Below are 25,800 nucleotides of genomic sequence, written 5' to 3'. Positions count from 1 at the left end.
AACAGGTCAGCCACTGCCCACCCAAAGCTGCTGCTATGGGTTTGTGCACTGGGTACGGTCCTCCGTTATTCTTCCCAGTTAGCGGAATTGGCTGGTTCTTCCATGAACAAGGAGTTGTTGGGTGGCTGTTTTAGCAAGGCCTAACGTATCGTAGTTGCATTATGTGTGTTGACTCACTTACCTTCTAATCCTTACAATAACTGTAGGAGGTAAGGTTGCTATCCTTAATTTACAGATGTATAGAAAACCGAGGAACAGAGCGCACCAAGGGTTACACAGCTAGTAAGTGGCAGAGCTAGGGTTATAACTTGAGTGTTTTAACCACTATGCCCAATGCCAGGCACTGCATATTGCAGACTGTTTCTAATGGTAACAAGATCTATGGAAATAGACATGGATGTTCATTTGCATACATTTGCATAGTGCTTTGGAGTTCACACTGTATTTCTGTTTCTCATTTAATTAAAAAAACTTTTAAAAAATGATTTATTTCACTTGAAAGAGAGAGATTGATCTTTTTTTCTTTTTAAAGATTTATTTATTTATTTCAAAGGCAGAGTTATAGAGATGCAGAGACAGAGAGAGGTCTTCCATTCACTGGTCACTACCCAAACAGCCTCAATGGCCATTGGCCGCTCCGAAGCCAGGAGCCAGGAGCTTCTTCTGGGTCTCCCACATGGGCGTGTGGCAAAAGGACTTGGGCCATCTTCTGCTGCTTTCCCAGACCATAGCAGAGAGCTGAATTGGAAATGGAGCAGCTGGGACTTGAACCGATGCCCATATGGGATGCTGGCACTGCAGGCAGTGGCTTTACCCACTATGCCACAGTGCCGGCCCCCAAGATGGGTCTTCTGTCTATTCATTCACACCCCAGATGGTTGCGATGGCCAGGGCTGAGCCAGTCCAAATCCAGGAGCCAGGTACTTCATCTGGGTCTCCCATTTGGGTGGCAGGGGCTCTGATACTTGGGCCATTTTATGCTGCTTTCCCAGGTGCATTAGCAGAGAGCTAGATTGGAAGTTGAGCAGCTGGGACATAAACCAACACCCATATTGTGGGGAGCAACTCGGACTAGACTGTTACTGGAATTAAGACTTATTCTATGCATCTGCTCTCCCACAATATGGCGCTGAGAACGGAGTAACAACTTCTATGCAGCTGCCTCTCGCCAACTTGAGTGATGACCTGCAGGAGCTGATCCTGCTCCTGATTGGAGGAGAGCAGCGTACTCGGCGTGTGGGTAGCAGAGTTGGGATTGGTGGAAGAGGACTATAAAGGAGGAGAGAGACAACATGCACCGGGAACATCTATCTGAAGGAACACCTGAGCAGCCCCCGAGAGAGCCGGCCGGTGGTGTGCCGCTCCCCCGCGGAAGTGGGGAAAGTGGCAGGGGGAACCGCCCTTCCACGGAGGTGGAAGGGTCGATAGCCAACCCGGGAAGAACCAGCAGCAAACCCGGGGAGGGCCGAGCAGACAAAAGAACAACGCAGGGTCCTGTGTCGTTCCTCCGCAAAGAGGGGGAGCGACACATATGAGATGCTGGCATTGCAGGTGGTGGCTTTACTTGTTATGCCACAACACCAGCCCCTAAAAACATTTTTTAAAAAGATTTATTTATTTGAAAGGTAGAAAAACTGATTTTCCATTCATTATTTCACTCTTCAAATGGCTGCACATCCAAGTCTGAGTCAGGTTGAAGCCAGGACCTTAGAATTCTATGTGGGTCTCCCATGTGAGTTGAGGGGCTCAGGCACTGGTCCCTCTTCAGCTGCCTTCCCAGGCTCATTAGCAGGTAGCTCCATTAGAAGCAGAGCAGCTGGGACTCGAACTGATACATCGAAATGGGGTACCTGATGAAGCAAGTAGCTTAACCTGCTGTGCCTCAACTCTGGCCCCTAAACATTTATTTACTAGAGAGAAGAGGGACAGAGAGAGAGAGAGAGATGGACAAACCACATAGTGACAGCTGTAAGGCCACCACAAAACACATCGAACACCAGAGTAAGGGAAAGGTTTTATTGGCAGGGAAATCCAACAGGCTGGAGGGAGAGGGGTCTAGAGAGTGAGGTCAGAGAGCATGTGTGCAGGAAGCAGGTCCTGTTATATTCTTGCAGGGTGCAGGGAAGTAGGAGCACCAAATCCCGCTAGGGTTGGGGTGGAGCTGACGCTTGTGGTTGGGCCATGTGGTCCCCTGACTTCTAGCAAGCTAGGCCGTGCTTAGGACCAAAGCTTATTGTGCAAGATGGCGCCACGGATAAGGCCGCACCATTTTGCTAACAACAGCCATCTCTGATCCACTGGTTTGCTCTCCAAAAGCTGGCGACAGTTGGAACTGGGCTGAGGCTGAAGCTGGGAGCCAGGAACTCCATGCTGGTTTCCCTGGTGGGTGGTCGGGGTTCACTTCCCTGAGCCGTCACCTGCTGCCTCTCAGGGTCTGCACTGGCAGGAAGCGGAGTCTGGAGCTGGAGCTTGGAGTTTTTACAGCACTGTCTCCATCTGGTGGATTAAAGCTGGAGCACTGACAAGTTTCCCTTGCGTAAAACCACGTAACCAGGGAGCAAGACAGAAGACTCCAACCCTGGTTGAGACCCCTAAACCTGTCTCTCTCTCTCATCGGATGTGGTTTTAGCTGGCTTAGTCACTGCAGAGCAGAGAATGGAAGTGTGACACAGGCTCTTAGTATTAAATCCAGTTATGAGTTGGCCACTCTGTCTTCGGGTGTCTTGGTCAGTTTCCGTTACTATAGTGAAATACCAGGGTAACTTATCAATCAAAGAGGCTTATTTAGCTCACAGTTTTGGAGGTTGAAAGTCACTGTTGTTAACTGAGCTTTCTTGTGAGTCCCTTTGGCTGAGCACCACCTGGTAGATGGCTGCTTCGTGGTAGATCACGTGACCTTACAAGAAGCCAGAGTGGGGTGAGAAGCTGCTCTTGCTCTTTGCATAGCAACCCTCCTGCATCACTTCTGAGGGCAGTGCCCCCAGCGGCCTCCCGCTCTGTTCCACCTCTTTAAAGTCCCACCCCTTAACACTGCCACAAGGGGGACCAAGCCTGCAGCACACCAGCTGTTGGAGATAAGCCACATCCAAATGGTTGGTAGCACCAAGTGGCTCTTAACTAAGCCAAAGGCTGCTGAACAGTGGCCTCTGCCCTGTGGTCAGAAGCAGTCTCTCCTGTCTGTCCTAGGATACTTGGCTGAAGTCTCTAGACTACTTGGCTTAAGTCTCTAGAATTTCCTACAGACCAGGCTGATCAGGGCTAACTTGTAAGTGTCACCTGAGCCCCTCACCCAGCCACCGTCTCTTCTGCAGGTGTCTGAGAAGTTTTGCTAGCCTGACACCCAGCTTGTCTTTTTTTTTTCCCCCAGCATGGGGAGCAAGGATTTAATAAGCCAACTTCTTATATATGCTAGGTGCTGTTCTTGGGTTATACTTTCCCTAAATTATCTTCAATGGGTTATTAAAACAGGTTTCATAAGGATGAAGTGTCAGAACTTTAGGGAGAAGGGACGCTAGAGGCCGTTTAACCCTTCCTGCTCTACCTGGGAGCTTGTTAGTAATGCAAAGTATAGGGCCCTACCCAAAAATCTTTTTTTTTTTTAAGATTTATTTATTCATTGGAATGGTAGAGTTGCAGAGAGACAGAGGCAGAGAGAAAGATAGAGAGAGAGAGAGAGAGGTCTTCCATCTGCTGGTTCACTCCCCCAATGGCCACAATTGCCAGAGCTGGGCTGATCTGAAGCCAGGAGCTAGGAGCTTCTTCTGGGTCTCCCTTGTAGGTGCAGGGGTCTAAGCACTTGGGCCATCTTCCATTGTTTTCCCAGGCCATTAGCAGGGAGCTGGATTGGAAGTGGAGTAGCCGGGACTTGAACTGGCACCCACATAAGATGGGGGCACTGCAGGTGGCAGCTTTATCTGCTGTGCCTCACCTTACCCAAATTCTAGCAAATTAGAGCCTGTGGTTTATCAAGATGAGAATCCATAAGTGATTTGGAGACACTTAAAAATCTGCTAAGTCCAAAGTCAGTGTTTTATAGATGGAAAAAAAAAAAAAAACCCCGAGATTCAGAAAGGTTAAGTGATTTGCTTAAGGTCACAAATGAATTTGATTCATCTGGATTTAGGATCCAGTGCTGACTGTCAAGTCTGGTGCTTTCCCTCATGCCTACTTTCCTGCAAGGTCATATTTTGTCTGAGTCTATTTAACAAATTATCTTAAAACTTAATTCATTGTAAAACATTTTATATTTATTCTTCACTCATTTGTGATGGACTTCCTTTAACTTATCTCAGTGATGTCACACCTCTGTTTAATTTTCTGGTGTGTTTATTAGATTCACTCAACAGTTGCATGAAGTTATCATTTTCCATCTGAGGCAAGCTTCCAGAAATGGATGTATAGAAATGCTGTATCTTTGTAAAGACAAGAATTCCATGTAGAATTAAAAATGTTCCTATTTGATATTGATAGTATAGAGTTTATGTATATTATTATACTGCACACATATTTATATGTGATTTCTGTGTCTGTGTTCTTTAGCTTTTTGTTTTTTAGAGATTTATTCATTTATTTGTTTGAAAGAGTTACACAGAGAGAGGGAGAGACAAAGAGATAAAGATCTTCCATCTGTTGGTTCACACCCCAGTTGATTGCAATGGCCAGGGCTGGGCCAGGCCAAAGCCAGGAGCTTCTTCCAGGTCTCCCACATGAATGCAGGGCCCAAGCACTTGGGTTGTCTTCTGCTGCTTTCCCAGGTGCATTCTCAGGGAGCTGGGTCAGAAGTGGAGCAGCCAGGTCTCAAACTGGTGTCCATTTGGGATGCTGGCACTACAGGAGACCACTTAACCCACTACATCACAATGCTGGTCCCTCTTCTTTAGCTTTTGAACAGTGTGCTTGTGTTATCTGTTCTCTGGGGGAATATCTTATCGTGGACCTGTTTTTTGTGAAAGACTCCTAGAACCTTCTTTCCTTGAGTTAGTCTAGCTATTTGTTTTCTGAGGCTTTTATCGTACCTGTTATCTGCCATTGAACAGTGGCATTGTGAGAAATTTGGGGACCTGAAACAAAAATCTTTCCTCTGTAAAGACTGGAGTTCTGCTACTCATTCTTTTTCATCATAACTTTAGTTATAATAGTTCTCAAATGAAAACAACCGAAATGTTTATTCAACCTAAGTGTTTACCCACCAGGTAGATAAATTGTGTATCCACATATTCTGTATCTTGATTGAGGAAGTTATTGTGTAGTTGTCTATATACATTTCACAAAAGTTACCAAGTGGTGTGGTGTAGCTGGTTAAGCTGCCACCCGTGACCCCAGCATCCCCTATAGGCGCTGGTTTGATAACTGGCTGCTCCACTTCTGATCCAGCTCCCTGCTAATGTGCCTAAGAGAGTATGGAAGATGGCGTGCTAATGTGCCTAAGAGAGTATGGAAGATGGCTCAAGTCTTTGGGCCCCTGCACCCACGTGGGAGACCTGGAAAAAGCTCCAGACTTCTGACTTTGGCCTAGCCCAACCATGGCTGTTGTGGCCATTTGGGGAATGAACTAATGGATGAAAGATTCTCTTTCTCTCTCTCTTTCTTTCTCCTTCCATCTCTATAACTCTGCCTTTCAAATAAAAAAAAAAATTAAGGTCACCAAACTGTACACTTTTGGAGGCACACTTTTATTGTGTGTTTACTATATCTCTGTAAAGATGATATAAAAAGTTTAAAAATATAGGGGCCAGGGGCCGGCATTGTGGCATAGTGGGCAAAGCAGCTACCTGCCACATCAAATCCCGTATGAACACCAGTTCCAGTCCTGGCTGCTCTACTTCTGATCCAGAAGCCTACTAATGGCCTAGGAAAGCAGCAGAAGGTGGTCCGAGTGCTTGGGCCCCTGTACCCATGTTGGGGACCTGGATGAAGCTCTTGGCTCCCAGCTTTGTCCTGGCCCAGCCCTGGCTGTTGTGGCCATTTGAGGAATGAACCAGTGGATGGAAGATCTTTCTCTCTCTCTCTCTCTCTCTCTCTCTCTCCCTCTCTCCCTCTCTCCCCCTCTCCCCCGCCCCGTAACCCAGACTTTCAAATAAATAAATCTATAAAAATATATGTATGTGGCAGCTAGTGTTTTGGCACAGTCAGTGGGTTAAGCTGCTGCCTGCTATTGCCAGAATCCCATATGAGTATTAGGTTCAAATCCTGTCTGCTCCATTTCTGATCCAGATCCCTGCTAATGTGCCTGGGAGGCTGTGGATGATGACCCAAGTATTTGGGCCCCTGCCACACCCAGCTAGGAGACCCGGATTGGGTTCCAGGCTGCTGGCTTTGGCCTGGTCCAGCTCTGGCCATTATGGCCATTTGGGGAGTGAACCAGTGGATGGAAGATCCCTTTCTCTGTCTCTCTCCCTTTCTCTGTAACTCTGTGTTTCAAATAAATAAGTAAATCTTTTTGAAAAGTTAAAAATATAATTTTATAGCTATATATTATTATAGTAAAATAGATGACATTTTCAAATTATGACTGGGGGACATCTTTTATATTCACATTGTTGTACAGCTGTCATCACCATCCTGTGTTGTTGTACAGCCATTTCCTCACCCCAAACTGAAACTCTACTAAAGGCTTTTTTTTTTTTTAAATTAGGATTGTGTTCTGTCTGCAAGTTACTTTGGGGAGAATGGTCTTCATTGTGTGCTTGACCACAACTGTGTTTTTGGACCTGACATAGGATCCATCATTTAAAAAATATTTCAGGGGCCTGTGCTGTGGTGTAGTTGGCTGCCCCCTGCCTGCGGCCCCAGCATCCCATATGGACACCAGTTCATGTCCCAGCTGCTGCTCTTCTGATATAGCTCTCTGCTGATGGCCTGGAACAGTGGTGGAAGATGGCCCAAGTGCTTGGGCCCCTGTACCCACGTGGATCTGAAGCTATGCTGATCCGAAGCCAGGAGCCAGGAGCCTCCTCCGAGTCTTCCACATGGGTGCACTTGGGCCATCTTCCATTGCTTTCCCAGGCCACAGCAGAGAGCTGGATCGGAAGTGGAGCAGCCGGATCTCGAACTGGCGTCCATATGGGATGCCGGTGCTCCAGGCTAGGGCAGTAACCCACTGCGCCACAGCGCTGGCCCTGCCTGTGTATTTTTTATTTATTTATTTATTTTTTTGACAGGCAGAGTTAGACAGTGAGAGAGACAGAGAGACAGAGAGAAAGGTCTTCCTTTTTTGTTGGTTCACCCCCAAAGTGGCCGCTACAGCCGGCGTGTTGCGGCCGTTGCTCTGCGCCGATCCGAAGCCAGGAACCAGGTCCTTCCTCCTGGTCTCCCTTGCGGGTGCAGGGCCCAAGGACTTGGGCCATTCTCCACTGCACTTTCGGGCCATAGCAGAGAGCTGGACTGGAAGAGGAGCAACCGGGACAGAATCCGGCGCCCCAACCGGGACTGGAACCTGGGGTGCCTGCGCTGCAGGCGGAGGATTAGCCTAGTGAGTTGCGGTGCCGGCCTCTGCCTGTGTATTTTTAATCACATCATTGCATGATGCTCAGGTAAGATGGCCTCTAATATTTTTACTTATTTGAAATTCGTTGCATTTTTCTTCATGGTTTAGGACACACATTTTGTGACTATTCCATAGTTAACTTGGTATTACTCTGTAATAATTAGTGGTAGATCTCATTTTTGTGTCATCTTTTATAAAAAAAAAAAAAAAAAGCATGGTTAAGAGTATTTAAAAATCTCCCATCTCATGCCTGGTTTCATGCCTGGAGCAGCCCAAGGGCCAGGCTGTAATTACTTGGGTAATAATAGGGCCCGGACCGAGATGAAATTCCATGCCAAGAGGTTCCTCTCACCAGGCCACTCCTGAAATTAGAGACACTGAGAGTGAAACGCAATACCCCCGTGGCCTTGGGTAGGAATTCTTGTTTGATTGCGGGCTGGGCATCCCCATCTGGTAGATCTGGATGTTTTGGGCAGTTCACCCTCACACATGGCTGCTGTTTGTCTGAATAAGCAGGGTGCAGTCATCCTGCAGGGACGCACTGTTTTTGTACTGTATCATAAACACTTCCGCTTTTTCCCTGGAAGGAAAATGGATAGAGTAATATATTGGTCTTTCCATCCCCTTCATTTTGATTTGTGAGTAGCAGCAAGTCAGATTTCAGATTCCTTTTTGCAGTCAGTAAAAATACACTGAGTGTTTGTACTGGGCCATAGCAACATATGGGCAATGCGCATCATTCCTGTCCTTGGGTGACTCATTCGTAATGCCAAGCTGGGAAGACGGAGCAGGGTCAGATACGGTGACAAATTGACCTGGTTGATGTGGGGATGCACCTGTGTTAGGTGAGCCCCGAGGAAGATAGGTGTACTGTTTCCGAAGAATGGAGGGATAGAGCACAGCTTTGTGTGCAGTGGGTTGAGCTGGCATCCTCTATCAGAGTGCTGGTTTGAGTCCTTTTTGGCTGTTCTGTTTCTGACCCAGCTTCCTGCTAATATGCCCAGCGAAGCAGAAGAAGATGACCCAAGGAGCTGGGCCCTGCCAGCCCCGTGGGAGACCAGGATGGAGTTCCTGGCTTTGATGTGGTCTAGATGTCCCTGTTGTAGCCATTTGGGGAGTGAACCAGTGGATAGAACATCTCTTTGTCTCTCTGTCTTTGTCTCTCTCTCTGTTGCTCTGCGTTTCAGATAAATGAATGAAGGAATCTTAAAAAAAAAAAAAGAGTGGAGGAAAAGGGTAGGCCTCAGAGAGAATGTGGCATTCAGGGTGGGTCTTGAGATATGAACAGGTGCGCTGTGTAGAGGAAGAGGCACGGCATTGTAGGTAAAAGGAACCTTGTGACCATGGAGCAGAAGCATGGTAGTAGATAATCTGTTAGGAAAGAGCGGTTGGCTTCTTCTGTCTGAAGGGTACTTTGTGTGGTTGGCATTTGGGAAGAGTCTAGAAGAGTTCATCTGGAATCAGACTGTTAGAGCATTGATCACCGTGGGCTGGTGTTATTACTTAGTAGATTAGGCCGCCATCTGCAGCGCTGGTTCAAGACGTGGCTGCTCCAGTTCCAATCCAGCTCTCTGCCAATGTGCCTGGGAAAGCAGTGGAGGATGGCAAAGTGCTTGAGCCCACGCACACTGTGGGAGACCTGTAAGAAGCTCCAGGCCCCTGGCCATTGTGGCCATCAGGGGAGTGAACCAGCTGATAGATCTCTGTCTCCCTCTCTCTGTATCTCTTTCAAATAAATAAAAATAAAATTAAAAAAGAGCATTGATCACCACGTAAAGGAATTTGCACTTGCTTTTCTGGGCAGGGAGTGGCCATGCAAGGTTTTTAAGGATGAGATAGGATGTGTCATATCTTATTTTAGTCTTCAAAGTTTGGTGGTTTTCCATTGAAAATGTCTGCTAACTAAACGTATCTCATCTTGAATTTTTCTTTTTCTGAAATATACAGTTTATGATTCAGACTTAGATATTTGTGCTACCTGCCATGAACACGCTACATGCCAGCAGAGAGATGGGAAGAAGATCTGTATTTGCAACTATGGATTTGTGGGCAACGGGAGGATGCAGTGTGTAGGTGAGTGTGAGCCCTGGGCTAAATACAAACTTTGAATCAAGAAACAAGATTCCCTAGTGTTGAAGAGTTGCTTTCCATGGGGAAAACTGATGGTTTGCTCACATGTTTTTATTACAAGCAGTTTTGTTGATTACAGTAAGTCTTTGTTTTAGTGTTTGGATAGATCCTTTCTTTGGAGATTCCTTCTTTTTAGAGGTCATTGACCTTGGATATCTGCAAACTCTGACCTAATATGAATTTAAAATCTGTTTTCAATATTGAGTTTAACTTAAATGAGTATTGTAATTCTTCTTTATCTGTTTATTTTGATTTAACACTATTTGTATTAGTATCATAGGGAAAGCAAAACCCAGTGTTCTATTGGACTTTTTGGTGAATTGATAAAATAATTAAATTGCTTTGGGTCTCATGTCTTCCAGAATGCATCCTCTAAACTTTTTGTAGTTGTGACCCTATGGGAATTTAGATGACTTGAAGGAACACAAAGAATTTTAGGCTGGAAGCCTCCAAGATGATTTTCTACCTCTTTACATCTGCCATGCCATGCCAGTCAGACAGTGTTCAGGTTCAAGTCCAACTTAGAGAGAGACAGGGTTTCACAATTTCATAAGTAAATGTTACAGTAAACTCCCAGTTTACTCCCAGCAACCTTGTTACATACAGGGAACAGACTGATAATTTTGCCCTGCAGTTGTGGATACACCATGTATACAGCTTCATTGTGAGCTCTTTGTGAGTTTTTTCTCATTGAAGAAAAATAACAGTTCAGTCTTGGGTTCAAGAAGCCATATTCCACTTTGCAGATACAAGTATACTCAGTCACCTACCATTGCCCATTCTGCAGGCTGGACTTATACTCTTTGTGTGTCTCTTTTTTAAATACTTATTTATTTGAAAGGCAGAGAGAGAGAGAGGGAGAGAGACACAGAAAGAGATCTTCCATCCTCTAGTTCACTCCCCAAATGGCCACAGCCCAGGCTTGGAGAGGTCCTAGTCAGAACTAGGAACTCCGGAACTCTATCCTGGTCTCCCACATGAGTGCAGGGGCCCAAATATTTCAGCCATCTTCCACTGCTTTCCCAAGCACATTAGCAGGGAGCTGGATCAGGAGAGGAGCAGCTGGGACTTGAACCGTCACCCATATGGCATGCTGGTGTTGCAGGCAGCGACTTAACCCTCTGTGCCACAGTGCCACCCCTGGGAGGTCTTTTTAAGTTAGTAGGAATTGAGTGCAATTGTAAGAGGCCATCAAACTAATTTGAGGGAACCAATATTGGAATAAAACACTTGGAAAAACCAAGCATAAGTGGATGAATCTCCAAACTCCTCCCCCCATTAAAAAAACAACCTAACCAACTAGATCAGCACTAAGAGATGCATAGGAAATGGGTCACATTTCTTACAAACACACATGTGTTTGTCTCAGTGGTCAGACAGCACTTGGGGGTCCGGTGCTGCAGTGTAGCAGGTAAAGCTGCTGTCTACAGTCCCGTCATCCCATATGGGTGTTGATTCAAGTCCAGGCTGCTCCACTTCCTATCCAGCTCTCTGCTATGGCCTGGGAAAGCAGTAGTAGATGGGCTCCTGCACCTGTGTGGGAGACCTGGAAGAAGCTCCTAGTTTCAGATCGGCACAGCTCCAGCTGTTGCGGCCATTTGGTGAGTGAACCAGCAGATGAAAGAAATCTCTCTCTCTCTCTCTTTCTCTCCCTCTTTCTGCTTCTGCCCCTCTGTAACTCTGCCTTTCAAATAAAATAAATAAATCTTTAAAAAACAAAAGACATCACTTGGGATGTCTCCATTCCATAACCGAGTGCCTGGGTTCCAGTCCTGGTTCTGCTTCTGCTTCTGGCTTCCTGCTAATGTGCACCTTGGGAGGCAGCAGGTAATGGCTCAAGTACTTGTAAAGATAGAAACAGAGGCACAGAGATATCCTCCATCTGCTGTTCACTCCTCAGACATATACAGGAGCCATGGCTGGGCCAGGCTGAAGTCAAGAGTTAGGAACTCCTTCTGGGTCTCCCATGTGGGTGGTAGGAATCCAAGTATTTGAGCCCCTGCCACCCACATGGGAGATCTGAATTGAGTTCTGTGCTCCTGGCTTCAGCCTAGCCCAGCCCTGGCTGTGCCAACATTTGGAAAGTGAACCAGCAGGTGGAAGATCGCTGTTTCTGTTTCTCTGTCTACTTTTCAAGTAAATTTTTAAAAATTTAAGTCACGGCCAGCGCCGCGGCTCACTAGGCTAATCTTCCACCTTGCGGCACTGGCATACCGGGTTCTAGTCCCGGTCGGGGCGCCGGATTCTGTCCTGGTTGCCCCTCTTCCAGGCCAGCTCTCTGCTGTGGCCAGGGAGTGCAGTGGAGGATGGCCCAGGTGCTTGGGCCCTGTACCCCATGGGAGACCAGGAGAAGCACCTGGCTCCTGCCATCAGATCAGTGCGGTGTGCCGGCCGCAGCGTGCCGGCCGCGGCGGCCATTTGGAGGGTGAACCAACGGCAAAGGAAGACCTTTGTCTCTCTCTCTCACTGTCCACTTTGCCTGTCAAAAAATAAATAAATAAATAAATAAAATTAAAAAAATTTAAGTCACAAGAAATTGTTTCCGGGAGTTTTCTCTGAAGTTAAAGGTGAGAGCAGAGTCAGCAAACTATGGCCCATGAGCCAAATTTGATCTGACCTGCTCTCTGTGTTTACATGTAGTTTTATTTATTTATTTTTTATTTGACAGGTAGAGTTACATAGTGAGAGAGAGAGACAGAGAGAAAGGTCTTCCTTCCATTGGTTCACTCCCCAAATGGCCGCTATGGCCAGTGCTGCGCTGATCCGAAGCTGGGAGCCAGGAGCCAGGAGCCAGGTGCTTCCCCCTGGTCTCCCATGGGGTGCAGGGCCCAAGCACTTGGGCCATCCTCCACTGCCCTCCTGGGCCACAGCGGAGAGCTGGCCTGGAAGAGGAACAATCGGGACTAGAACCCAGTGCCCACATGGGATGCCAACGCCTCACGTGGAGGATTAACCAAGTGAGCCGTGGCACCGGCCCCTTATACGTAGTTCTATTAGTGTACCCTGGGGTGAGTGGTCGCAGTGGAGACCTGAGGAAACATTTGCTGACCCCTGCGCCAGAGGACAGAAATGAGAGACTGACTTTCATTTCACTCTTTCAGTTTCAAATTGTGTAATTAAAAGCATCAAGGGAGCAGGCGTTTGGTCTCGTGGTTAGCCCTTGCGCCCGCCCTGTGAGTGCCTGGGCTTCATCCCTGCCTCCACTCCTGGCCCCAGCTTCTTGCCTGGAAGGCTGTGCAGATGGCTCAAGTAACTGGGTTCCTGCCACCCACGGGGGAGACCTGGCTGCTGGCTTTGGCCAGGCCCAGTCCTGAGGCCATTTAGGCATTTGGGGGAATGAACAGGCAGATGTGAGCTCTATCCATTTGTCTGTGTCTGTCTCTCTCTCCCTCTTTGCCTCTCAAAGCAAACAAATAAACAAAAACAAAAAGACCACTGTGGACTGTGGGCTCCCTCGCCTCTGTGTTCCAGCCCCGCCTCCCCCTGGGTGGCGGACATTACTCATGGGTCACTGACCATTAGCATGAGCTATTCCTGCCGCAATATTAGCCTCGCTCCCGGATGAGACCTCAGCGCTAATTCCATTGTGTTTCCCAGGACCTCAGAACTAACAATTTTGCCAGTTAATCACTGGATGCAACATCTTCCGACTCTGGCTTTCAGGAAAAGCCAGGAGAACTGCTGAGATGGAAAAGTGGGATTCAACTGGGTTTGTTTCCCCAGACCTGGGACAAGATTAAAAACAAATTTTTTTTTTGGTAATAATTCATTCGTAGATTAAAAAAAAAAACCTTATTTATTTGAAAGCAGAGTTACAGAGAGAGAGGGAAAGGTAGAGAAAGAGATTTTCCATCTGCTGCTTCGCTCCCCAGATAGCCAGGCTGAAGCCAGAAGCCAGGAATGTCATCCGGGTCTCCCACAGGGGTGGCAGAGGCTCAAACCCTTGAGCTTTTTCTGCTGCTTTCCCAGGTCATTAGCAGGGAGCTGGATTTGGAAGTGGAGCAGCCAGCACGTGGGCACACGAACCAGTGACCAAATGGATGCTGGCATGGTAGGCATCACTGCCCACCCCCAGTTGCATGGGTTGCCAGATTGGGATGCTGTGTTTCTCTTGAGGCTTCACAGACAACTGGTGCATAACCATGAAGAGCCCGTGTCTTCTGGCCGGGGAAGTGCAGTGCAGGGAACTGTGCAGGGGGAGTGAACCTTGGCGCTGTCCCCCCAGGGCATGGGTTCCTGAGCCTGGGGCCCTGGGGTGGGGGTGGGGAGGAGAGCAGGCGGCTTGTAGGGCCTGGTGTGAATTCAGTCTCTTTGTGCCCACAGACAAAGATGAGTGTCAGTTTGGAGCCACTGTGGTCTGCGGGAACCACACATCTTGCCACAACACCCCTGGTGCTTTCTACTGCATTTGCCTGGGAGGCTATCGAGCCACAAACAACAACAAGACATTCATTCCCAATGACGGCACCTTCTGCACAGGTACTCAAGAGGGGGCTGCTGGCAGGACAGTATCCGGGTGGGGGGGGACAGGCAGGGCCTGGACAAGCAGTGGTTTAAGGAGGGACTCTCCTATAAGGAAATCTAGGGGCCAGCATCGCGATGTAGCAGGTTAAGCTACTGCTTGGGACTCCTGCATCCGTATAGGAGTGTGGTTCCAGTCTTGTCTGCTCTGCTTCTGATCCAGCTCCCTGCTAATGCACCTGGGAAAAGCAGCAGGAGATGGCTCAAGTGTCTGTGCTCCTGCCACCCATATGGGAGACCTGGATGAAGCTCCTGGCTCCTGGCTTTGGCCTGGCCCAGCTCTGGCCATTGCAGCTATTTGGGGAGTAAACCCCCAGATGAAAGGTCTTTCTGTGTGTTCTCCTCTCTCTCTGTAACTCTGCCTTTCAAAATAAATAAATGTAAAAAAAAATTAAAAAGTCTTTTCAAGACTCATTTAAAATTTTTATTTTATTTATTCAAGCATGGAGAGAGAGGGAGAGAGATCCCATTCACTGGTTCACTCCTCAGATGCTTGCAGTGGCTGGGCAAGGCCAAAGCCAGGAGCCAGGAGCCAGGAGCCAGGAACTCCATCCATGTCTCTGATTTGGGGGACAGGAACCCAGTTACTTTAGCTGTCACCTGCTGCCTCCCAAGGTGCACAGGCACAGTAGCAGGAAGCTGGAATCATGAATGGAGCTGGGGCTCAAATCAAGGCCTTCCAATATGGGAAGTGGACATCCCAAGCAGCAGGCCTAATGCCTGTCTCTGTGGGATACTTCAACAGTAAAAGGTGAACAACTATTGAATCTTGGATGGTTGGTCTGTGGGAGTTCATTTTAATACCATTTTTCAGCTGGTGCCGCGGCTCACTAGGCTAATCCTCTGCCTTGCGGTGCCGGCACACCGGGTTCTAGTCCTGGTCGGGGCGCCAGATTCTGTCCCGGTTGCCCCTCTTCCAGGCCAGCTCTCTGCTGTGGCCCAGGAGTGCAGTGGAGGATGGCCCACGTGCTTGGGCCCTGCACCCCATGGGAGACCAGGATAAGTACCTGGCTCCTGCCTTTGGATCAGTGCGGTGTGCTGGCCACAGCGCGCCGGCTGCGGCGGCCATTGGAGGATGAACCAATGGCAAAAGGAAGACCTTTCTCTCTGTCTCTCTCTCTCACTGTCCACTCTGCCTGTCAAAAAAACAAAAACAAAAACCATTTTTCTCTTCTGTGTATTTGGACATTTGCAATAATGAACACTGAGCAGGGACACTTGAGGGATGGTGTCCTAACTTCATGTTCCTGTAACCACAGGTGGGGCATACACCAGCTCTGAGCAAACCACCTGCTGGGGCCCATGGCTGGGCACGTGCTGAGCCTGTTGGAGGCATGGTCTTGCCTTGCATGGGTGTGAGCTGAATGAGGGGGAATAGCTGTTTCTGTGTCGTTCTGGACCTCAGGGGCTTTGCTGGTCAGATTTCTGGGCATGTGTTGGTCAAATACAAGGAGTGGCAAAGCCCTCCTAATTTTGGTAGCTCCTCTGTGATCTGAACTCAATATACAGCATGTCTTGGTAATATAGCTCTATGTAGTTCCCTGATTAATTTTTTTAAGACTTATTTAATTTATTTTGAAAGGTAGAGTTATAGGGAGAGAGGGAGAGTCAGAGAGAGAGAGAGAGAGAGAGAGAGGTCTTCCATCCACTGGTTCATTCCCCAAATACAGTGGCAAAGAGGTAGGAGCTTCTTCTGGGGCTTCTACATGGATGCAAGGGCCCAAGGACTTGGACCATCTTCTGCTGCTTTCCCAGGTGCATTAGCAGAGAGCTGGATCGGAAGTGGAGTAACTGGGACTTGAACCAGAGCCCATATAGGATGCTGGTGCTATAGATGGTGGCTTAACTTGCTATGCCACAGTGCTGGCCCCTCCCTAATGTTCTAAGAAAATATTTGCACAGTCATGAAGAGGAAAGGATTTCTGGTTCTAAAATAGTTTTTACAGACTTAGTGATGCTGCTTCAAGGCTTTGTGATGTTTAAAGGCTTTTGGTGAAAAGGAAGAGAGAGTGTGTTTTGTCTTCCTACCCACCAGAAGTAGAGATTCTGTCAGTCTGATCCATTCTCCCTCTTGACCTGTACCAAGGTAAAATCCCTCAAAGGACACATTTGATTTATTCTTGGTGGGAATGAACCTCAGAGAAGGCATTTTACAGTATCCTGTTGGTTTAGGTAGTAAATTGCTGGTTGCATCAGGATCACGTTGCAGTATTAGATCATGCATGTGAAGTAGGAAAGAAGCTAGTGGAAAGAAAACTTGCAAGGTGATGCTGTCAACACAAATTCAGGTCATTCAGCACGCATCTCCGGTGACTACTTGCGTGCCAAGGCTGTGCTAGTGAGAGGTGACAGGCGGACAGCTATCTTCCATGTACAGTGTCAGCCACAGCTAAGCCAGAGACATTTTCTGGGGTCCAGGGGTGGGGATCGCTCATCCTGGCAGTGAGAAAGGTGTCAGGGGGGCTTTCTGGAGGATATGACACCTGCAGTTGTGTGTTCAAGGCTGTGGGGTTTTGTGAGGAAAACCCACAGCTGTGTGTTTATCGGGCTAGTTCCAGGGGGATCAGGAGGAGGTGGGGAGGAAGGATTGGAAAATGTTGTATGCAGGAGCTGGAGAGGTGTTCATCTTCTGGGAGGGAAATCCTGATCAAGGCTCTGCTTCTTGCAATTATGTAGCGACCCCTACCCCTTAAACACTGAGATATGATTTGCTATGACAGTCACTCTTTTTTAAAAATACTACTTTAAAAATATTTATTTTATTTGAAAGGTAGAGTGACCCCCTTCTACACACACACACACACACACACACACACACAGTTCTTCCTTGTGTCCCCAAATACCCACAACAGCTAGGGCCAGGCTGAAGCGAGGAGCCAGGAACTCCATCCGGGTCTCTCACGTGAGTATGGAGGGGCCCAAGCACTTGAGCCATCATCTGCTGCCTGTCAGGAGCATGAGCAAGGAGCTGGATTGGAAGCACTGAACAGCTGGGATTCAAGCCAGCACTCTGCAATGGGATGTGAGTGTCCCAAGCCAGACTACACCTGCTGTGCCACAATGACCTGCCCCGCGAAGATTCACTCTTCTGAAGTGCACAGTTAGTGGTATTTTCCATATGCCCAAAGCTATGCTGCCACCCTCGCTCTTTCATTTCAGAACACTCTCATCACCTCCAGATGAAGCCCCGTGGCCGCTGGGAGTCATTCCCACCATCTTTCTTTTTGTGGCCTCCAGTCATCCTTTGTAAAAGCTGGTGCTTGGCTGGTGCTGTGGCTCACTAGGCTAATCCTCCGCCTTGCGGCGCTGGCACACCGGGTTCTAGTCCCAGTCGGGGCGCCGGATTCTGTCCCGGTTGCCCCTCTTCCAAGCCAGCTCTCTGCTGTGGCCCAGGAGTGCAGTGGAGGATGGCCCAAGTGCTTGGGCCCTGCACCCCATGGGAGACCAGGAGAAGCACCTGGCTCCTGGCTTTGGATCAGTGCGGTGTGCCGGCCGCGGCTGCCATTGGAGGGTGAACCAACGGCAAAAGGAAGACCTTTCTCTCTGTCTCTCTCTCTCACTGTCCACTCTGCCTGTCAAAAAAAAAAAAAAAAAAAAGCTGGTGCATGACTTTTCTTGATGAAAGTGAGTTTCTTTTGGAGTCACGGGTGGCAGGGAGTCCTCGGTGGACTGTAGCTGGGCTAGAGCTCAGCAGGTTTTGGGATATCAGCCAATACCCGGTGTTTGTCTTGAACTGTAGGATGGGAGTCCTACTGCCTGGATCCCAAGGAGCCCTGCATCCAGGCGTTTATTGGGCTTTGCAGAGTGGAAGTCAAGTTCGGGAGCCTGCTGGACGTAGGCCTCTTTGGAGGTCACCCTAACAGTTGCAGGGATGATTCCAGGCAGTTCTGGAATCAGCAGGTGTTCTGGTCTCCAGAGCTGCCAAGAACCCCACCCAGGGCCGGCAGCTCCGTGTCACCTCCTGTGTGCAGGTGTTGACTTGGGCAGACTGAGAGTGAGTGGAGAGAAAGGAGACTGGTGTGGGCAGAAAGCTTGGGTTTGTCATTTTCCTACCCCTGTGACTCAGATAGGCATGGCCCTAGCAGGGGCTGCTGGGAGCTGCAAGGTGAGTTCAGATTCAGGCATTCGCCCTGACTGATGGCAGCAGTGACATTCTGTTTCCCAGGTTTGTCTCCTACACTATCAGGGACTGGTGCCCGTGCATCTGGAGAAATGTAACAGCACCTGTTTGGCTGAGAAATGGGGCAAAGCCCAACATGAACCTGGAGGGCATGTGTACTTTGCCATTCATGAACTCCTAAATCCTCCTGCGCACAGCTTGTACCCACAGCCTGTACCTAGGGTGGGGTCAAGGCCTTTGATCCTTACCCTCAACACCAGCTTCAGTCTGTTGGTTTCTCCCCCAGGGCATAGGCCTCAGGCTCCCTGTGAGCTACTGTCCCCAGGCTTCTGAGCGCCTGATGTTTTGGGTTCGGGAGCAGCCCACTGTGGCCTCAGCCCAGTGTTGTCCCACCGGGATTCAGCTTGCTCGCCGTGGGGATGTCTGGCAGCTTGTGGCCATCCTGAGGTTTCCCCAGGGCTTTCTCCAAATGGAACTTTGCTCCCCAAATCCAGTCCTTTGCCTCAGCTGAGTTTTAGCTTTTTAATTTATTTATTTTTAAAGGATTTATTTATTTGAGAGACACAGTTACAGACAGAGAGAGGGAGAGACAGAGAGAGAGAGGTCTTCCATCTGCTGGTTCACTCTCCAAATGGCTGCAATGGCTGTTTCTGAGCCAATTTGAAGCCAGGAGCCAGGACCTTCTTCTGGGTCTCCCAGGTGGATGCAGGGGTCCAAGGACTTGGGCCATCTTCCACTGCTTTCCCAGGCCATAGCAGAGAGCTGGATAGGAAGTGGAGCAGCCAGGATTAGAACCGGCGCCCATATAGGATGCCGGCACTTCAGGCCAAGGCATTAACCTGCTGTGCCACAGCACTGTCCCCCCTGAACCAATTTGAATACAGGAGCCAGGAACTTCTTCTGAGTCTCCCACGTGGGTGCAGGGGCCCAAGATTTGGGCCATCATCTATTGCTTTCCCAGGCTGTAGCAGAGAGCCGGATCGGAAGTGGAGCAGCTGGGACTCCAACTGGCGCCCATATAGGATGCTGGGAGGCTTAATGGAGCATGCGTTGGCCCCTGGGTTCTATCTGAAAGCGTCCATGTTTTACTGCTCTGAAAGGAGGAGGAAGCAAGGAAAGGCAAACTCAAGGGAAAGCTCACACAGGGCGTTGCCCCCTCCTGCACAGAGCAGCACTCGTAACCTGTGGCTCCTTGCCCGACTCCTACTTAGCGAGGACATCCGGCTCCTGCTGCTGCCCCAGCAGCTCCTAGGAAGGGGAGAGAGGCCAAAGGACAGTTAAACCCAGGCTCCGCCCCCTAATGTGCCAGCGGCCGTGCCCAAGCTGCCATTCTTCCTCTGGGAGGGAGGGAGCAGTGCCCGAGCCCCCGCCACTGCTGGCTTCTCCTGTGGTTGACTCTTGCCTCATGTGACTTGCTCAAGGCTGTGCACATCCCAGCGTTTGTCCCCAGGCCCTGTTGAGTAGAGTGAAACCTGTATACGGGGGTTCATTTTCTTTTTCTTTTCTTTTTTTTTTTTTTTTTTTTGACAGGCAGAGTGGACAGTGAGAGAGAGAGAGAGACAGAGAGAAAGGTCTTCCTTTTCCGTTGGTTAACCCTCCAATGGCCGCCTTGGCCCGCGTGCTGCGGCCGGTGCACTGCGGCGGGTGCACCGTGTTGATCCGTTGATCCAATGGCAGGAGCCAGGTGCTTCTCCTGGTCTCCCATGGGGTGCAGGGCCCAAGGACCTGGGCCATCCTCCACTGCACTCCCTGGCCACAGCAGAGAGCTGGCCTGGAAGAGGGGCAACCGGGACAGAAGCCGGTGCCCTGACCGGGACTAGAACCCGGTGTGCCAGCGCCGCAAGGCGGAGGATTAGCCTAGTGAGCCACGGCGCCGGCTACAGGGTTCATTTTCATTCCACTCTGAAACTTTTGGAAGGATTAATTAATACCAGCATCTGGACTCATGTCTGCTTCCGAACTCTCTCTAAAATAGATCTTCCTAAGAAAACTATCATTGTTGGCAAAATTGTGGAGGCAACATCCAGCCCTTGGAGTCCAGGCTCTTTCATAACCAGTATGTCTCTGAGCAGGGTCTCAGGTGTACACGTGTGCTTGTCCACCACAGTTAGGTCTCAAGAAATATGGAGCTGTTACCCTGGGTGGGGCTCTGGAATGAAGTAGAGCTGAGTGAGCATGTAGTTCTTAAAAAAAAAAATTCTTTATTTGAAAAGCACAGAGAGAGAGAGAGAGAGAGAGAGAGAATCCCTCTTCTGCTGGTTTACTCCCCAAGTGCCTACAACAGCTGGGACTGGGCCAGGCTGCAGCCGGAAGCCAGGAACTCAGTCTTGGCCTCTCAGATGAGGAGCAGTGACCCAAGTACTTGAGCCTCCATTACCTGCTGCCTCCCAGGGTGCACAATAGCAGGAAGCTGGAGCAGTGAGTGGAGCCGAGACTTGAACCCAGGCACTCCAGTATGGGTGGCAAGTAATCCAAGTGGCAGCTTAATTGCTAGATCAACCATCTTCCCCATTTAGTTGTGATTGTAATGATCTATGATTTTTCTTCCCAAAAGGAGACAGAAGAATAAATCAATATTTGCTGGACACACAAATGTCTATAGATTTTCTCCCCTGCTTATTAAAAAAAGAAAAAGAAATCACTAAGATGAACCCAGATGCAGCAACTCAGAGAGCTCAGTAAGTCTGTGCAGGTGCCTCTGTGCACGTCCTGCCCTCATAATTTTACACTGATCATATGAAGTGACGACGCGTTCACTGCTCTGCAGTCTGATGTTTCTCTTCTGCAGTACACGGTGTCTTCTCCGTATCTGCCTCCGGGAAATACGACACACAACTTTCACTGCATTTCCACCACGTGGTGATCTTTCCATTTCAATAAAAATAAGTGTAATCTGAAAGAAGTGTAGATATACTCCCCGAGGAGACTTGTGTTTGAAAGTTCAACATAACCCAAACTGGAAGCAGCCAAAATGTCTATTAACAGGAAGGGGAAATCAATAAATGTGCCACATTTACACAGTGCAATACTACTCAGCAACTAAAAGGAACTAGCTGTTGCTACATAATGGGGAGGAATCTTAAAAACTTTGTGTTGAGGGCTGATATTGTGGTATAATGGATTAGGCCACCATGATGCTGGCATCCAGCATAGGCACTGGTTCAAGTCCTGGTTGCTGCACTTCCAGTCCACCTTCCTGCTGTGACCTGGGAAAGCAATGGAAGATGGCCCAAGTGTTTGAGCCCCTGTACCCACATGGGAGACCCAGAAGAGACTCCTGGCTCCTAGCTTCAGCCTGGCCCAGCCTTGGCCATTGTGGCCATTTGGGGAATGAACCAGTAGATAGAAAATATCTCTTTCTGTCTCTCCCCCTTTCTCTCAATCTGCCTTTCAAATAAATAAATAAATCTTAAAAAACAAACTTTATGTTGAGTGAAACAAGCCAGAGATAAAATGTACGCAATGAAAGCTTCCACTTACATAAAGTAACACAAACCTAACAGTGTAGACAGAACTTGAAATAGTGTTTGCTTCTGTCTTGGAACATTCAGATCTAGTGGAACAAGCCATGTGGCCACTTCCCAGGCCCAGCCAGGGACCCTTGGGAACGTGTGTCTGCCCAGCTTGGACCTGGACTGTGACGGAGCAGCTGGTGTTCCGGGGGGCGTGAGTCAGAGAAGAGGCGAGGGCCTTTCCTGGAGCGCTCACAGCTCACGTCATTGAGGGCTTCCTATCTGCCAGGCACTGCACTAAGTGCTGTCCGCTTGTGTCTTAGGTAATCCCCACCAAACACCCTTCTATAATTAGCTTCACCCTACAGAGGTTTACAAAGGTTAAGGGACACACTGTGTCAAGTACAGCTGACAAGTGGCAGAATCAATTTTCAAACCTGGGTCTGTTTGGCTCCCAAGCCCGTGCTGGCAGTGGAAAACATCGACTAGAGCCAGTGGGGAGGGCCCTGGGACCCCAGCAGAGTGTCGTCACTTAAGCAAGTCTGTGCTTCAGTTGCTTCATTTGTAAAAACAGAGGGGGTGATGTACTGACCTCATGGGGTTGTTGTGAGGATTAAACAGGTGAAAATAAACAATAATACATAGTGGAAGTGTTTGGAACGGGGCTAGACATGTAGAAGATGGCGTGCAGGAATTACTGTTATTAATGATCATTATAACAATTATTGTTATTAGGTTGTTGAGTGACTGTGTACAAAGCACGCTGGTTAGTGATTTCAGTGACTCATGCAAAGCCGATCGGTGTCCCAAAGTCCCAGGTCTTTCCCATACCACTGCGCTCAGCCCTGACTCCCCCAACAAGGACTTGTGCTGCTCATTTTTAGAGACCTACTGAAAAATCCTACATTCATTTCCATTCATTATTTTTAAGATGTCTGGGACAGGTGGACAAGCTGTATCTCTGTCCCTGGTATGTTGAATAATTTCACTGGTGGCTTGGATAAAGTTGCAGAAAATTTTCTTATGTAGAGCTAGAGAGAGCAGATTCCTAACTGGAACTTTAATAATAATACTAATAAATATCTTGCTAAGGCATGGGTGTTTGGCCTAGATCCTGCACCCCAGATTGGGGTACCTGGATTTGACGTTTGCCCCCAGCTCCTGATTCCACCTTCCTGCCACTGCCAACTCTGGGAGGCAGCCCGAGTAACCCCTAACACCCATGTAGGAAACCTGGATTGAATTTCTGGCACCCAGCCTTGATCTGGGCATTTGAAGAGTGTACTCTCTCTCTTCCCAATAAATAAATAAAAGTTTATGTGTTAAAAAAGAAAATAGTTAAAAAACAATCTTTCTAAGCTGGAACGATGAGTCACATCTAAGACCCCCCTTAGGCTTCTTCAGTGTTGCCTTCATCTCTACAATTGGTAGAATGATGCTGATTTTACTTTGCTTATTATCCTTTTTTTTCCAAAAAAAAATTATTTATTTATCTGGAGGTAGAGCTACAGAGAGAGGGAGAGACAGACAAAAAGGCCTTCCATTCACTGGTTCACTCTCGAAATGGCCATAGCAGCTGGAGCTGGGCTGATCTGAAGCCAGGAGCTAGCAGCTTGTTCCAGGTCTCCTATGCGAGTGCAGGGGCCCAAGCACGTGGGCCATCTTCTGCTTTCCCAGGCCATAGCAGGGAACCGTATTGGAAGAGGAGCAGCCGGGACACGAACTGGTACCCACGTGGAATGCTGGTGCTGCAGGCTGAGGCTTAGCCCACTATGCCACAGCGGCCGGCTCCTATTTATTCTACTTTAATAATCCTTTCAGAATAATTACCCCAGACTCCACGATTCTATTATCAGTGACTTTTAAGCTCTGTTTTATGGGTCTCATTTTCCCTAACTCTTTGTTGTGTCTGGACACTGTTTACTCTGATATTTTCCACTGCTGGAGTATTTTCTCCAATTTTTTTTTTTAGAAAAGAAATGTCAGTGGTGTAATTCCTAAGATCTTTCATGTTCTAAAATGTCATTTCTTTGCTTAACAGAGCGTGATGTTTGTTGTGTTCTCCTTAGAACTCTATAAATGTTACCCCATGGCTGTGCAGAGTTCAGTGTTTCTGACAAGAAGACCTGGGTCAGGCAGGGTTTCTCATCACAGAAGATCATTTGTTTTCTTTAGGGGGTCTGTGGATGTTTCTCTTGTTTCATGGGATTCAGAGTGATTTTGATTTTTCTTTAAAAAAATGACTTCGTTGACATTTGCTAAAATGTACTCATTTAAAGTATGTAATTCAGTACTTTTAGAATTTTTTTTGAAAGATTTATTTATTTTGAAAGAGTTATAAAGAGAGAAAGAGGGAGAATCTTCCACCTGCTGGTTCACTGCCCAGATAGCTACAACAGTCGGCGCCCATATGGAGTGCCACAATGCTGGCCCCCTAGGACATATTTTTATAGAACAATTATGCATAGATTTTGAACTTTTAAAAAAAATTATTCATTTTTTTAAAAGGCAGAGTTATAGAGAGGCAGAGGGAAAGAGAGAGAGAGAAGTCTTCCATCCTCTGGTTCACTCCCCAAATGGCTGTAATAGCCAGAGCAGGGCCCAACCAATCCAGGGGCTTCTTCTGGATCTCCCACACAGGTGAAGGGGCCCAAGGACTTGGGCCATCTTCTACTGCTTTCCCAGGCCATAGCAGAGAGCTGGATCAGAAGTAGAGCAGCTGGGACTCTAACTGGTGCCCATAGGGGATGCTGGCACTGCAGGCAGCGGCTTTACCCACTACACCACAGTGCCAATCCCAGATTTCTAACTTTTTATACCAAAAGTTAATTCCATTTTCCCATTAATTTTTTAAATTTGTGAGACACACACACACACACACACATAGAGAGGGAAGCAGGGAGAGAGAGAAAATGAACACTTCCATTTGCTGATTCACTCCCTAAATGCCTGTGATAGGTAGGATTGGCCAGGCTGAAGCCGGGAGCTGGCAACTCCATCCAGGTCTCCCAGGTGGATGCCAGGAACTCAGCTACTTGAGCCATCATTGCTGCCTCCCAGGGTCTGCACTGGCCGGAAGCTGCAGTCAGGAGTCAGAGCCACAGGGACTCAGACCCATGCCCTCTGATTTGGGACACGAGTCCTAACTACCAGGCTAAATGCCTGCCCCTCCACAGACTTTTGGAAACCCCAACATATATTCATGGACATCTACACATATCGCTATAAACTAACAATGGAGCGTTCCCATCATCCCCAGAAGAAACCCCATATGCATCGGTACTCCCCCTTCCTGCGGCTGTCCTAGGCCACCACTGGCCCGCGTTCTAGCTGTGTAGATTTGCGTGTTCAGGAGACTTCGTGTGGCAGGGTCACACGACAGGGAGCATTTGTGTGAGGCTGAGGTTTTCACACAGTTTGTGTACTTCTGTCAAAGACTGCCTTCCCTCGCAGCCATCCCTCGGCCTTTTCTACCTGGGCTGGGAGTCCTGCACCCCAGGGCGTGAACACGCTGGGGCTGGGCCTAGGGAACCCCAGAACCTGGAGGTGGGTGAGGGAGCTCCAGGGAGGGAGAGAGAGAGAGAGAGAGAGAGAGAGAGAGAGAGAGAGAGAAACTGCAGGAAGACAAGTATGGTCAACACTGCTCTGGGGCCTAGTGGCCAGGTCTAAGTTTCAGTTTTCAGCCAAAGCCCTGTGTTATCCTCAGGAGAGCAGCGTTCATTTTCCAGTGTCCATGCCTCTTACCTTAAATGTCCACATAGACTTGGATTACAAACAAAGGGCTTTTCCCTCCTTTGAGATGATTGAACCTCCACTCCCGTCTCTTCTGCAGTTCCCCTTAACTAGATGTTGAATATTTTAAGTCTGTCCCCATAACATTTTGTTCACATCCCATAATTTCTGTGTCCCATAACTTCTCCTTTTTTCCCTTTGTTTTTGGAGAATTTCTCAAGTTGGGGCTTGCAAATCTGTCTTCCAGCAGCGAGCAGCTTCCTATTCAGTGTCTCTGTTGAGTTATTTTTGGCATTCCTGTTTCAATTTCCAAGATTTCATTATTTTCTCAGGAGTTCCCTCTCCCCTCTCCCCTCTCC

The 25,800-nt window shown here is 48.3% G+C and overlaps 1 protein-coding gene across 7 annotated transcripts in view; it reads left to right on the top strand.

The window, feature by feature from the left end:
* SUSD1 (sushi domain containing 1) overlaps positions 1-25,800 on the top strand; it is a 143,597-nt gene that overhangs the window by 8,488 nt on the left and 109,309 nt on the right. For all 7 annotated transcript variants that reach the window (XR_016224821.1, XM_089319329.1, XM_089319332.1 and 4 more), the window contains exons 2-3: positions 9,434-9,559; positions 13,940-14,095. Coding sequence is in view for 6 of the 7 variants with exons in the window: in XM_089319329.1 (XP_089175455.1) it covers positions 9,434-9,559; positions 13,940-14,095 (282 nt within the window). In the remaining variant the exon portion in view is untranslated. The remainder of the gene's footprint in view (positions 1-9,433; positions 9,560-13,939; positions 14,096-25,800) is intronic.

Source organism: Oryctolagus cuniculus, chromosome 1 (genome assembly GCF_051225735.1).
Source record: "Oryctolagus cuniculus isolate XC-2025 breed Fujian yellow rabbit chromosome 1, ASM5122573v1, whole genome shotgun sequence".
NCBI lineage: Eukaryota > Metazoa > Chordata > Mammalia > Lagomorpha > Leporidae > Oryctolagus > Oryctolagus cuniculus.
The sequence above is the reverse complement of the archived record's forward strand: the minus strand, read 5'-3'. Positions and strand labels throughout refer to the sequence as shown.